At 29.5% G+C, this 16067-nt stretch overlaps 1 protein-coding gene across 1 annotated transcript in view; it reads left to right on the forward strand.

Annotated features, from left to right (window-relative positions):
- The window catches only part of LOC122269917 (Ral guanine nucleotide dissociation stimulator-like), a 57587-nt gene that overhangs the window by 29877 nt on the left and 11643 nt on the right, over positions 1–16067 (forward strand). Inside the window, exons 8-12 of the mRNA XM_071187803.1 lie at positions 2568–2671; positions 5575–5659; positions 6084–6164; positions 8295–8539; positions 8629–8706. Of these exons, the coding sequence (XP_071043904.1) occupies positions 2568–2671; positions 5575–5659; positions 6084–6164; positions 8295–8539; positions 8629–8706 (593 nt within the window). The remainder of the gene's footprint in view (positions 1–2567; positions 2672–5574; positions 5660–6083; positions 6165–8294; positions 8540–8628; positions 8707–16067) is intronic.

Raw genomic sequence — 16067 nt, forward strand, 5'->3', positions numbered from 1 at the left:
TAATTTTGCTAGGTTGGCACGTCTGTAATATTTATTTATTTATTATGTGTGCTTGGAGAAAAAAAAATCTTTGATTATAAATTATGAAAATAAGTGTCTATCAATTTCCTGCTTATGTTAACAATCGGAAGAATTTTTAAAAAAAGAAAGGAACGAGAGAATATTGAGAAAGAATATCTTTTGGCGAAAAACAGCCAATTTTGTAGCTACCCTTTTAAACTATTTCTTTTGAAATGTACTTCCTACTTTCTTTCCCCTCCCGTGACGAATTTTGGTGAGGAGGAGAGTTCGATAATTAATGTCACTGATTGAAGGGGGTTGAAAATTTTGCGCAGTTCAGGTCGACCCCATTGAAACTACCACATGATTACAAAATGAATTCTATCCCTTTTGCGGTTTTTTTATTCGATTCATAAATTTTTTTTATTTTGCTGCTTTTTTATTAGTTATTAAATGTTAATTTGTTGTTTTTTTTGTTAATAGTTAGCTTGTTTTTTTCTTGTAGTTGATTACTTGTTTTTTATCGTTATTAGTTTTTAGCTTGTTTTTTGTTGTTATTCATTGTTAGTTTCTTAGCATTAATTGTTACTAATATTTTGTAGTTCCTTGTTAGCTTTTTTTTTTTTTGTGAGCTAAGCGTCATTTGTTAAAACAAAATGTTATCTAAAAGAAGCGCCATATTGGAATTTTCGAAAGAGATCCGAAGTTCGGCATTTCGTCGATCCCGTGTGTGTCGAATTAGGGGTCCTTTTCTGTTCGTTCCAATTACAATTGCCAAGGCGCTAAGCAGATCTCTAGCTTGCGATTTTTTATTAAGCTGGGGGTGGATACAATATGCATACCTTTTAAATTTTCTCCTTATGTGATGTTTTTTTTAAAATTATTATTTCGTTTATTTATTATCTTGCAGGCTGCTGTCGAAAGTTTGCTAAGAATTGGCTATGTTCTGCAGCAGATCGCGATACGGACGAATATTTCGTCGACTTCGTTATAAATTTTTTTTAATAGTCTTTCTCTCAGAAAATAATTTAATCTTAAATAACTTTCCTTAAAAACCTTTTTTTGCTACTAAATATTTCGTCGAAAGCGCCGCTGCATCGGAAGCACCGCATGTAGGGGAAAAAAACTTTTTTTTCGATAGCGCCTCGGCGCTTTCGACGAAAAATACGGTACCAGATTTCAAATCTGAGATTCTACTTTGGCATTTATGAATGTGTAATAACTGTTAAACTTAGATAAACAACACAAATGTTTTTGGTAGTAATCATCGTAATACCACTTTTTTAAAACTAAAAAAGTACACAATGTATAGACTAAGTGATTAAATTATTAATTTTTAAGCATGCTATGCTTCATAATAATTGAGTTTTTATATGAAACTTAGTTTATAAAAGGAATGCTTGTTTCTCTGTTTTTAGTATAAGAGAACTAATATTCTTCAATATGTTATCCCATTTTGAAATTGACTGTGCATGCATGGAAGTTTCTGTTGCATTACTGATATCTTTATGAATAAGTCCCGAGAATAGCATAACGAACCATCTGTAGATGATCCTCACTAATGGATTTACTTTCAATTTAATGTATCTAACCAAAAAAATTTTCTGTTTTGCCTTTTCATACTCATATTTTTTTTTCAAGGAAACATTTTTCATATAAGATGTTTCACATGATCAGAACAATTTATTGATAAATTAGGATGGACAGAAAAAAGATGTAAAAAGAGCACTATAGCTAGGCACAATTGTTTAAACATATTCATCAATTTTACTTGTTGAACTTGTTATGAGACTTTATGTTTGAGTTTTTAAATGACCATAGACCAATATTTATTTCATTCTCTTCAACTTTTGTTTAAAGCATATAATAATCATTACAGGAAGATATTTTTTATGCTTATAAAGTTCAAAAAGTATTGTTGACATTTCTGATAATTATGATATTTTATTTTTGTTTTCGGCATTATTTATTAATTATTAAAGCACTAAAAATTAAGAAGGCAAGAGTAGTAGTCAAGCAAATGATATAACATATTCTAAACATAAACAATGCAATGCAGTGCAGTGCACTCTACATACTATTCCTTTTGATTTCTAAATTCAAAATTATAACAAAACCTCAAAATTTTCTATTTTGATCCAACAACAAATGCATAATCTCAATTAGATGATGAGTTAAAACATGCAACTTCAAAACATAATTCCTTTAAAGTATTAAAATTGCAGAATGCTTAAAAATCAAAATTATGAGTAAGTTTTGTAACAACTTTTTTCGTTTTAACAAGAGAATTTAAAAAAGTGAAATCAAACTTTGCACAGCAAACCAAGAGACGACCTGAAAATTTAGATAATTTTCAATACATTACATTACAATACATTAAGTCAGTAACTTAGTAGCCTTTAAGTTACCTTTTTTTTACTGTTATGTAAATATTTTACTTGAATAAAAATTTAATTTAGTCATTCATTTATACATTGTTACCAAGCATTATTTTTGAATTACAAACTGTCTTTTTTAAATTGTTTAAATTTATGTATTGTTTGATTTTAAATACTCCTTTTCTCTAGGAACTAAGGTTATTGAAAAATTTTTCCTCTCTAAAGGCAATAACTGCTGCTTTGCAAAGTAACTCTATTCATAGATTAACCAAAGTTTGGCTCTGCGTTCCTAGGTAAAATTTCTTTACTTGCTTAATGTGTGAAAATAAATTGTATGCATATTTTTCCCCATAAAAACGAAGACCAATACCAAATAATTTTCATGTTTAAATTATCCTTAAAAATGACCATTTTCTCTCACTGACCTGTCCATTGAAGTCTCTTAATGTTTTCTTCTTAAGTAATAAAAACTCAAGTAAATTAGTTCCTCTTTAGTAAATTAGTTGATCATGGGGCAAGTTTCTTCTACTGCTTTACTATTCTAGACTTCTGAATGAGTTCAATACAGTGCCCGCGGCTAATAAAATCACCGGATAATAAAATCAGCCACTTTATAAAATCAAATCGGCAAGAACCGAATCGTTACAATATTAATACAAGTTAAAAACATCCTTTAATAAAATCAATGCCGCCGCTTTTTAAAATCAAAATTTTGACTACATAATAAATCAAAGGTGCAATATTTCAGCTTTTTTTGTTCTTATTTATAAATTTTTATTTTTTCGAAGTTTAAAGATTTTTTTAGAAGAAGCAACAGTTACTCACAAACCTGTGAAACAGGTGTGGTTAGCACTTTCCTGCGATATACATAGTGTAAGAGTTAAGGAAAAATGTGGGTGGTAAGCGGCGAGTTCATAGAAATCAATTTATCAATGTTAATTCCTTGACTTGAATGAAGTTTGGAGAAACCTATCTCACTCAACAGGGGGTCGAATTCTTATCTTACTTTTTATTGAATGAACCATAGAAGGGAGAGAAGTTTCTTTTGTTATCTATCTTAACAGAGAACATGAATAGATTTCCAAAAACTGTCTGTGCACATGTTCCATATTATTTAAGCTGTTTGAGTAAATTATAGTTAGAGCACATATCATTTTTAAGTTCGCTTGGTGCTAAATTTCATCAGCATGCCGAAAAAGAAGGATTTGAGTCTTAAAGATAAATTCAAAGTGTTGCAAAACTATGATACGCTTCCTAAATGTAGTCAACGTGAAGCTTCAATGGAGATGGGGCTCATAACTGTTTCGAAGAAATGATCAGCAATGAAGAAAATGAAACGGACGAGAATTTTTCACGTTACGTAGCTATTGAGGATAACTTGCAAACATCAGGAGAAAAATCTGATTCGGAAATTGTTACAGACATCTAAAATTGCAAAGTTATTTCCCATCAAGAAATGGAGGAATCAGACTCAGAAGATGAAATAAACTCATCAGTGCCATCTTCAATGGAAGTCAGAAAAGCACTTAATGTATTGCGGCAAGCTTTAGAACAAACAGGAGGAATATCGAAAACTATAAAAACTTCTATTAACTTTCAAATGATGTTGAAAAGTTAATTTTAAATACTGCAACTCAAGCAACCATTGATCGGTTTTTTGCAAAACTTTTGTAAATTTAATCTTATGTAGGGTTTTACTTTATTAAAATAATTAAATTAGTTAAAATGAAGCATTAATGTGGTCATTATTTCAGCTTTTAAATTGTGTGCATTTAGAATATATCGTAAAAATTGTTTTTTTTCTTCAAATGTTGAATCGCCTCTTAATAAAATCAGCCGCTTAATAAAATCAAAAGAGCATCAAACAAAAGTGATTTTAATAAGCGGCGGGCACTGTATTACTAAGTGCAAGTTGAAAGACTTTTACCCTTCTATTTAGATCAGTAGCTCATTGTCAGTGTTGAAAAATATTGTGCCACTGAACTGTCATAGTAAGCATACAAGTAACTTTGATTTTAACTCCAGGTCTTGCAGTTTGTTTATTTTTCCCACCTGGCCTCTGCCAACTTAATGCTGTCATAATATATTTGTCACAGTAGTAGAAGGATCCTTTGTTAATCTTTATTAATCTTTAGATGCTAAAATAGCCTTTAAAATTTCACGAGTTCGTCACATAACAGAATCTGAGTTAGTTTTATTCAACTAATTCTCTTCAAGAAGTGTAAATTGTAGTTATAAATAATTTAACAACTTTAACGAAATAAAATAAATTTATTGTTTCCCAAAGTCTCTTTTTCTATTGTAATTTTTAGTAGAATTTTGTTTTCTTCATGTTGAACTCTTAAGTGACAAAATTAGTAAAGAAAGAAACCTTAATAAAAAATTATGATACCATACTGATGTTGACTTCTTATTTTTACTGATTTGAGCCAACAGCAGTGTATATATATATATATATGTATACACGTTTTGAAGACCATGCACATGAGGGATATCTGTAAAATATTCGGAAATTAAATCTAAATGGTGTACTTGCTTTTGTTAGGATTTTGTTTAAAAGCAAATATTAAGGGTTTTTGATCTGTACAGATTTGAAATTTTCTCCCCTCTAACATGTGACTAAATTTCTTAATTTCCACCAACATTTTTTCCACCACTACATTTCTTCCACCAACTGTGATATTCAAGGCATCTACCCAAATACTCATTTCAGCCCCAAGAATGGGATGTCTCAAAAGTGTTGCCTGAGAAATAGCATTTTTAGCGGTAAGAAAAGAATTTTCAGCATTTTCCTTCGATTCAAGAGGTAAGGAGGAATCATGACCTTTGGAACGAGATTTTTTTTAAGCCCTTTTAAAAACTGAACTGAAGGAGCAAGTATATGGGCGGCTCCAAGTATAAAACATCTGTAAAATTTAAAGAATCGTAAAATTTAATGGAGTTTAGTGAGAGTTGAGGGCTTAGGAGAATGAGCTATGCATTTAACTTTATCAGAAAGGTGTTCATTCCCTCTTTCAGATAGGTTAAAATCATACTGATATTGACTTCTTATTTTTACTGAATTTAGCTAACATCAGTGTGTGTATATATATATATGTATATATATATGACTTTGATACTTTTTAAGTAAGTGCTGGTAATTAAGTTTTTTTTTATTATGTCTTCCCCTAATCTGATATTTTTTATTTGTTTTTAGAGAAAAGATAGAAAGTTTTTTGGAATTGGCTAAGATTTTCTCTGAGGAAAATAACCAAACAAATTGTAGAGAATTACTTATCAAAGTTAGTATTTGAAATATTTATCTTTTTCACTACTATTGTTTAGAGTTGAAAAATTCTTAAACTTGAAGTTTTAAGTAAGCAAACTATATTTTTAAAACAGTTTTCAGATTTTCTTTAAATTTTTATTCCATCTATTTTAAAACCTGTCCTTTTCTTGAAAGAATTATTAAAATTTGTCATAATTATTTTTTTTCCATTTACAATAGTTTTATTTAGTGAATAAGAAAATATCTTTTTATTAAACTTTTCTTTTAAAAATTAATCTATTAAACATTTTCTGCAATAGTTTAAATTTGTTTGTCAATAATATGTTAACAAAGTTCCTAATTAACCAATCATAATCAAATAAACCCCAACTTATGCATACACACAAAAATTAGTTATTGATACATTTTGCTCTCATTGTTTACATTTATTTTTTTAGGAAGGCTCTGCAAAATTTGTAAATTCAGTATGTTTTAGCAAGCTATTTTTCAAAGGATCTGATAAACTTCCCCTTGAACATGTTAGTACTTTCTTTTTCTTCTTTATTTAAAATTTGTTTTTACTAAGTGTTTGAATTGTTTGTAATGACATGTCACTGGAGTAAAAAATATAAAAATATTTTTACTGTTTCTATTTCTTTTTGAACCCATATTTATGCTTTATAAGGGATTTTGTGATATTGAATATAAATTCTAGGGAATAAGGATTGCATAACTAAGTTGTTATTAAAAAAACAGTATCGTTAAGATTTCTTTTACACTTTACTAAGAGGCCTGTTTAAAGTCTCAAAACATTGGTTAAACCCAGCATACAATGAAATGTATCATTGAAATTCAATAAATATAGATTTTATAATTGCAAAAATTATATCACTAGTTACAATGTGTTAAATATTATTATGTAAATAGATAACAGTAGGCATAAATTTTATAACTTTTTTGGATGCTGTTCCAATGTTTTTGCATTAAACCTATTACAGTCAGACCTCGATATAAGGTCATCCGCATATAAGGTCACTTTTCCAAAGTCCCGGCTCACTGAATAGAAATTCTTTGTTACAGATTATCGGATATATGGTCAAGTTTTAAAAATCATTATCGCTTATAAGGTCATTTTTATCTGAGGCTGCGAACAAAATCCTATTTAACTTCCTTACAAGGCAATTACCCCTCTTGAGTTCTAAGAAAATGTTGCAGCCAATGAACAAGCTACAATTTCTGAAACTGTTTCACAAGTTGTGGACAGTGATTACAATAACAGTGATCCTGAGACTGTAGCTGTAACCCAAGTGGAAGCCTTCAATGCAATAAATGTCATATGAAATTCTTTTACAAACCATGAGGGAGCTGAGGAACATTTCGAGAAGTTACAAAATCTAGAAAACATTGTTCAAGAAATGAAACCAAAAACGAGACAGATCTGCATAAATGATTTATTTTAAATAAGGTAAGATGTAATGTATGTATGTACACTTTGAGGAAATTTGTAAACAGCTTTATTTTAAATGAAATTTTTTTCTAAAAATCTAACATTCTTTAATTCTTTACTAATTCCATTAAAATTTATTGACTTAAATATTTAATTTATGGCTGATCGTTTTCATTTGTATTACCATTTTTAAAAAGTTATAATGTGTACTATTTACGTGCTTAGTTACGAACTGCTAATGAATGGGTTAAAAGGTCACCCCGCTTATAAGGTCACTTTTGCAATGTCCCTTAGAGTGACCTTATATCGAGGTCAGACTGTATTAAGTTTTGATAAAATTGTTTGTTCTTTTATACGTAATATCATACTCTGGTGCTAGTATGCTAACATATTTAGGACTACTCAACATTTCAGGTGTATAAAATTATGACACTATGTTTTCTTTATACATAACTTGTAAGATCATTTTTTCTTACATCTAATTGCCAATAGTTTTTATAATGTAAAAATATTTTTTTATTAGCACATCAGAAATTTTCATCAATTTGATAATTAATTATAGATGTGTACTGAACTAACAGTCTTAGCAAAAAATTTACTTAAAATTTGAATTTCAAAACTATCAGTAAATATTATATTTCATCTAAATTAAACTTGCACAAACTTCTAATTGCATATGAGAAGGAGACAAAAAAATATAAAATTTTTTACATTATCTTTTAAAAGCTTCCTTTAATATAAATGATCAAAATTTGACTTTAATCAATTACTCTTTTGAGAACGTTGCTATAACAAAAAAAAAATTTTGCTTAAAAAAAATTCCATTTCTTGTATTTGCTGATTATAGATTATGCGTTATGAAATAAATAGGATTAAGAAAAAAGTCGGTGTAATAAGTAAACATTTTAAACAGAGCTTTTTAGAAGAAAATTTTTTTTAAAAAAACAATCAGAGGCAAATTAAATAGTTTTTATTTAATTTTTATATCCTTACTTATAAATATCGACTGTATAATTTCAAACTTGTTGTTCATGTTAAATTAAAATTGTTAGTAGATGTTTAAATACTTAATTTGAATTGGATTTTTAAAAGAATTCGTCTTAACTTTGAGTTCCCAACTGCATTATGAATATAAAAATGCTTTCTATAGAACATTTTATTTGCAGCTTATTGTTATTATTGTTTGTGAAAAAATATTTTAACTATTGAAATTTTTATTTAGGCATTCACAATGCAAGGAACTATTCCATATTTGGGCACATTTTTAACTGATTTGACAATGATTGATGCTGCAATAAGTGATTACCTTCCTAATGGACTTATAAATTTTGATAAAAAGAGGAAAGAATTTGAAATTTTAGCTCAAATAAAACTTCTTCAAAGTGCTGCTAATAATTATGATATTGTTGTTGATCCAGAGTTTCAAGCTAAATTCAAGGCAATTCCTATATTTGATGAAAAAGAAAGGTACAGTTTTTAAAAAGATTCTTATTTGAATCAATTGAATTTTTATGTCTTTATCAAAAGTTTTTATTATTATACCAATTTTTTTTCAGCCATGAATTATCTTGTTTGATAGAACCGTCAGATAGCTCCATAAGTAACAAAAAGCATGTCTTTGAGAATGTTAAAAGGTAAGATTAGTCATTTTAAATCATTTATGATACGTGATTATTTTTGCTCTCTTTTTTAACTATTACAGCTGTATTTGATTGGGTAGCTAAATTATATATGTATATTTCAGGGGTGCTACGCCTGCGCCATTTGCGACAAACTGAGACAAAACGGCATAACTGCGCAATTTTACGACATTCAGCTCAGTTTCTGCAAAAGCTGCGCCATTCTGAGACAAAACGTCCAAAATTGGACAAACCTGAATTCAGTTTCAAATATTAATCCGCATCGCCGTGAGTCATTGGAGAGCATTTTGCCGTTCACGACTCCTAAGTACATCATTTAAATGTCAGAAATTCCGTTTGGTGAATCAGCTATTGGAATACATATAGAATATGCGTTTCGTGTCTACAATTGGATTATGTACAGCAGTGAGTAGCAATCAGTATCGTATGCACGTGATCTTGTAAAAAAAGAGGGTATTCTTCCCTTATACTATTGGTTATTATCTTGCTTTTTTTTTCCTTAGGAAACTGTACAGTGCAAATAGGTAATTATTCAGGGATGAAAGACTTCCGCGAAAAAGCGGAAATCCGCTTTTTTCTCCCAATTTTTAAAATTTCCGACCATGTTCCAAAAACTAAAATTCTTAGGGAGTCCAATTAGAGAAACCCAAGCCGCCGGAACGATAGTCGGATTACCGCGACTTCCGCTATAGAGTGGAAAGGAGTCTAAGCGTTTCGTTTCAACCGCCGATATTTGATTTTTTTTTGTTTGGCTGATTTTCGGAATTTTAAATATTAGGAACTGCGCTGGAATATGCTAAAATCGCGATTTTTAATCAGACGATTTTAATATCAATCATCGATTTTCGTATTTAACTGATTTAAAACTTGAGTGTTGCGATTTTTTTTTCGCTATTTAAAAATCGTTCTAGCAATTCCTATTCACTCAATTTAAAAATTCAATATCGCGATTTGTATTCTCGTGAGTTAAAAATCCAACGTCGCGATTCGTATTCACGCATTTTTAAATCCAATATTGCCATTCGTTATCACGCAGTTGTAATATCAGATCTCGTTTTTCGTATTTGTACGCTATTTAAAAATTACTCATTGCGATTCGTATTCACGTGATCTAAAAATTATGCATCGTGATTCTTATTTACTCGATTTAAAAATTCAATATCGCTATTTGTATTTTCGCTTTCTTAAAATCCAACAGCGCGATTCTTATTCACGTGATTTTAAAATTCAAAATCGTGATTCATATTCACACGATTTTAAAATCTAAAATAGTGATTCATATTCACACGATTTTGAAATCCAATATCGTGATTTGTGTTTTTAAAATCCAGCAGCGCGATTCATATTCACGTGATTTTATAATCCAAAATCGTGATTCATATTCACTCGATTTTAAAATCCAATATCGTGATTTGTATTTTCGTGTTTTTAAAATTCAACAGTGCGATTCATATTCACATGATTTTATAATCCAAAATCGCGATTCATATTCACGCGATTTTAAAATCCAACCGCATGATTCATATTCACGTGAGTTTAAAATCCGATATCGTGATTCATATTCACTTGATTTTAAAATCAAAAATCGCGATTCATGTTCACGCGATTTTAAAATCTAATATCGTGATTCATATTCACGTGATTTTGAAATACAACATCGCGATTCATATTCTCGCAATTTTAAAATCCAATATCGCGATTCATATTCACGCGATTTTAAAACCCAATATCGCAATTAATATTCACGCGATTTTAAAATCCTGTATCACGATTCTAGAAAGAAGTAGAATTAATTTTTTTCTTGAATTAGTTACTGTAAAAATGTGATATATTTTTCTACAGTTGTTGCATTTAAACAATTACTAAGTGCATTCATAATTACATTTTATGATTGTATATTTAGCTACATAAATTAACCCACTGACGGTTCTGCACGTAAAAAGTCGCATTTTAAACTGCAGTCTTCTCTGCATAGCAAAACCGGTTTTCCCATGTTAACTGATAGGGGAACTGTGTGTAGGGGAGAAACATTCTCCCAATTTTGCCCATGTCCTTAACCGCCAGTGGGTTAAAAGAACATAGTCAACTAACTGATCTTGTGAATGCAAGAAAGTACAATCTACTAGTCAATGCCAATTAACTAAAAAGTTTACTTTTATGCTTAATAAAGGATGCAAGTCATTTTAGAAAGAAAAGTATATTTATATGTGTCTTTTTAAATTGTTTATAATAGTTTATATATATTTCTGTTTTGATATAAAAATGTATATATGCTAATTTTTGGCTATTAAGTGCTCCCTAAATTTTTCTTGAAAAATTCCTTCCTAAAATATTTCAAAATTTCACTGCACCTCCTGAATTCTATCAAAGAGTGGTTTTTTTTGTTTTTTTTGGTGTTATTTACATTTTCTTAAACTCTCATTATTTAATTACTGAATTTCTCTATAGATATTTCTTTTTAGAAAGGTTACACCATTATATTTAAAAAAATAAGAAAGTTAAAATTTACTTTGTAAAATTCTGGAACAGATACTATTCATTGGCATAAATGATAAATGCAATATATATGAAAACAACAGAGTCCACAAAACAATTTTGTGGACTTTTATAATCAATCATTTTTGAAAATCCTTGCAGGTTTTTTAAAATCCTTGCAATAGTGAATGTATGTATAATTGTAGTACTCCTAGTATGCTATTAATGGTTTTATGGATCCTGAAAATTATCTTTATATTGTTATCAAACTGACTAATAATCATTTTAGCTGAGATAAACTGAGTCAAAAAATAATTTTAGCTGAGACAAACTGAGCCAAAAAGAGATTTTAACTGAGACGAAATGCAATTTCTGGTGAGACAATTTGATATTTTGTGATTTTTGAAAAAATATTTTATAAATATATATATATTTTTATATTTATTTTTGAAAAAATATTTTATAAATATATATATATATGTATATACAGAGAGAGAGAACAAGGAAAACGATATAAAGATTTCCCAAAGGAGAAGGAAAAAAATTTTAAAAAGTGTTTCATCAAAAATATTCACAAATTTACAACATTTTTAAATAAAAAAAAATTGGAAATAAAATTTGGAAAAAATATAATCTCGTCATTAGTTCACATGATTAATCAATGAAGCCAATTTACCTGATTTTTCTATTTATCCAGATTGTGCAAAAGATATAAATTTTTTCCCACCTTCAACAAAAAAGAGGTGAAAACATTTTTTCTTTTCATAGCATATGAAAGATGTAAAAAGTGGCTTCTTTTGTCCCTTGGTTACCTTGAAAACACAATGTGTTCATTTCACTTAGTTTCAGTGTAGGTAGCAAGTTATTGCTAGTTAGGGAACAGGTTTCTTTTTCCAAGATTTAGGGAGAAGAAAGGAAACACATTTAGAAAAGCTCTCAGTCTTAAAAACAAAATTCAGTACACTAAGTGTTTTCAGACATGTTTAGAAAGTCTGAAAACACTGTGTTATCATTACATCAAAAATTATGAATATTGAAAGATTAAGGAAAAGGTGAGAACAAAAGCAGCTGAGCAATTGATTATGGCACATCAATTGTGTCATATATTAAACAGTGATCCAATTTTAAGGTTTGTATCAGTTTTTCTCAAATGAAAAATTCAGCATGAAATTAAAAATGATGGAAATGCTGAGTTTTGAAGATATAGATAAGGCATTATATCTTTAGTTCTCACAAAATTATTCACAAAGACAACAGATTTCTGGCCCGATGTTGTGTGAAAAAGCTCTGCTTTTCTACAAAATTTTAAATGGAGATGCAACATTTAAAGCGAGCACCAATTGACTTAGGAACTTGTTGTTGTTGTTTCTAATCCCCAAGAGGTCCATCCCAATTAGACCAATTCCATAAGTCCAAAAATGTCCAGGAAGTCTAAAAACAGATGAGGTTTTGAAAAAACCTCGTCGATCTTAAAATCGATACAGTTTAGAATATGCTCGGGCGAAGCCTGAGCAGTCCTACATTTAGTGCAAAGTCCAAAAGTCTTTTGCCCCTGAACATACGAGAGACACCTCAAGTGACCACTTGCAAAGCGAGATAAACAAGTCTGCTGGCTTCTAGGTCCCTCAAAAAGCAAGGCACTTCCAGGTCGTTTTCTGAAATACCAACTATGCGGAGGAGGAACCCTCCAGAGGTCCATAAACATTTTTTTGCACTCTGAAAAGACCTCGTTGAAAGTGGAAGGTAGATCTGGCTGTAGAGGTTCCAAAGAAGCATCTTTAGCCAGTGAGTCCGCCATCTCGTTACCTTTGATTCCAACGTGTGATGGAATCCATTGGAAGTGTACCCCAAAGTCCGCTGAGAGCCTGAAGAGCATCCCCAAAATTGAAGCCGCAGCCCTGTCTCCAACATTCCTCCAGTTGCTAAGGTGTTGGATTGAAGATTTGCTATCCGTCAGTATCCATATATGCTTAAAGTCAGGCTCAGCAATATTCTCAACATGTCTTAGGCCATTTTCAATCGCAATAAGCTCAGATCTGAAAACTGAGCAAAATTCAGAATTTCTAATTTTGAGACTCAATGTGTACGTGGGTGTTTTAATAAAAACCCCACTACCTGAATGACCTTCGTCGCTCTTGCTGCCATCTGTGTATAGTTGTAAAGCATCTGATGGTATTTGGCTAATAGTTTCAAGAGCCAATTCAGGGTTCCCACGGTACTTGAAAAACCTTGAAAGTCCTTGAATTTGGTTGAAAAAAATCAGGGCCCCAGAAAGTCCTTGAATTCTGCCATAGGGTACTTGAAATGTACTTGATTTTTTAGAAATTAAAATACTACTAATTTTTCTTGCAAAAAAGTAATGAAAAAAAAAAATAAATTCAAAGGAAAATTATAGAAATTCTAATTATGCAATTTTTAATGCTTGAAGTGAAAAGGGGTTAAAGAAGATGCAAAACTTTTCTCTCCTAGATTTTTCAGACCAGATTGTTGTTCATATCTCTGATGTTTTGAAAGCTGAAATTTCTAGCAAATTTTAGGTTTTTTAGTCATAGTTTTGCGAATGATATATAGGGTTTAATTGATTTAGAAACATGTTTAATGTGTTGACTTCATTATTACGACAGGTTAATATTGTTGTCCTATTTGTTCTTTTAATTTATGTAAGAAGGATAATTAATTTTGTATCATTTACAATCAAATTTTTACATTCAGTTTTTACTGCTAATAAATAAAGTTTAGTCCTACAGGTTTCATTGATTATGAATAATAATCGTGATTCACATTAAACTGATTCTTGATTTATGGATCAGAAATTCACATAAAATGTTCTACGAATTGTGGTTTAGTGATCAATGAATCACATATTGAATATTACTTTAAAGTGATTTGCAAATTACTCATCAGGATTTGTATTAAGGTATTTTATAAATCATATCATGATTCACATTAAAGTTATTTATCAATTATGCCTCACGATTCTTATTCTAGTAGTTACAAATCACGCATTGCGATTCACAAAAGAGAGATTTAAGAATTACCACCCACAATTCTCATCAAAATGATTTTAGAATCACACATATCTGTCCTATATTAAGCACCTTTCGAAACACAAATTGCAATTTGTGAAAATTAGGCATATTCACAAAATTTACATTTTATGGATATATTTTAAAGAAAATAAAGCTTGGTAAGTCTTAGTTATCTGTAAAATATTGTTCTACAATAGATTTTATTATGTTCAAAATACATTACTGATATTCTTAAGTAAGAACATAGAAAATTTGATATTAAAATTGAAACAGATATGTTAAATAGATATATTTTGATAATTTATCTAATTATATACTTTTCCTGTAACCTAAAATTTGATCTAACATATTAAAAAAAGTATTTATATTTTAAAAACCGTGCAATTACACAAACTTTATCAATTATTTACTATGCTTGTTTAATGTAATATGCATTACTCATTCATTCAGTTTCATTAATTCTAATTCATTTGTCATGAAAAGTTTCACTGATGCTAGTTTTAAATGTTGGCTAGTATCCTGTGTCAATTGAAGATTGGTTTTTTTTTGGTCAATTGGAATTTTTTAAAGTAATTTGAAACAGCAATGTAACTATCAACCATTCGTATTATTAGCTGATAAATTTAATAAATAATTTTTTGTTGTTGTCAAATAAGCTTTATGATTTAAAAATATACAATTTCTGCTTCTACGTAATTGTAAAATCTGGTTGACATGTACATTAGCGTATAACAATAATATCAAATAAGTCCTTGAAAAATTTGATTTTAGGTCCTTGAAAAGTCCTTGAATTTTTTTTAAAAGATTGAGTGGGAACCCTGCATTTGTCTCATAAATTCTGGGTTGTCTTTACTTTTATGGGCCGGGTACAACAGCTCCGTATGGAAATGGATACCAGAAAAATCAGTAACAGGGCTAAAACATGACCTCAAGAAATGAGGCTCAATTCGGCAGGGATATTGCAAGTCTACAAGATGAATTGAAACAGCCAAAGAGAAGGGAATGTTTCTCTTCAGTCTATGATTATTTTTCCAATTTTTGAGATAGTAAGAGGTTTTGTTCTGGTCACCAAAACTGATGAGCTTATTGTAGTATTACTTAGGAACTTTAAATTGCTTAGTAAAATTAGGGAAATTGAAGTCCATATGCTCCAATTGAAAGTGCAGAAAAATTTATTTCATAATTTAAAAATTTGATGTTAAAGATGTGAAAAGAAGTTACTTTGTCCTTATTTCTCAGACAAGCTGGTATACATTAATCTAAAGCTCCCTGGGCTTCAAACCACCACTGGGATTGAATCCAAGTTCTTCACAATAGTAGTTTTATGCTTCAACCACTCAGCTATCATGACTTCATTTAAATATTTACTGCACTTAAATTTAATTTAATTGCTTTATTTATTTATTAAATTTTATGATGTCTAAAATTTTAGGTTTTAGATAGTAGCTTGAGATAAACCTGTTCCTATCTACTTTGAATTTTTGGGACTTTAGGTTGCATTGGAATAAATAAGATCTATTAAGTATGTCTTGGGGTTTTCATTGCAAATCTTAAAGAAATGTGATCATAAAAGTATTATTTAAACCAATGGCAAAGTTTAAATATTCTTTGTCATGGCAAGATAAATATTATTAAATGACAACAAATACATTTTCATTTATTTTGTTTTATATTTTTCTCTTTTTCTTTCTTTGAAAGTAGTATAAACTTTTGTACTTGTAGAAAAGTTTAAAAAGGACATATAAATAAAAAAGGGTAGCTTAAAACTTCCTAAAAATCTAATAGTTTAAAATACTACCAATAGTTTTTTTCTGAAGCTTTCACAATTTTAAAAAATAGCTTTAAAAGTTT

Source organism: Parasteatoda tepidariorum, chromosome X1 (assembly GCF_043381705.1).
Source record: "Parasteatoda tepidariorum isolate YZ-2023 chromosome X1, CAS_Ptep_4.0, whole genome shotgun sequence".
NCBI classification, from domain to species: domain Eukaryota; kingdom Metazoa; phylum Arthropoda; class Arachnida; order Araneae; family Theridiidae; genus Parasteatoda; species Parasteatoda tepidariorum.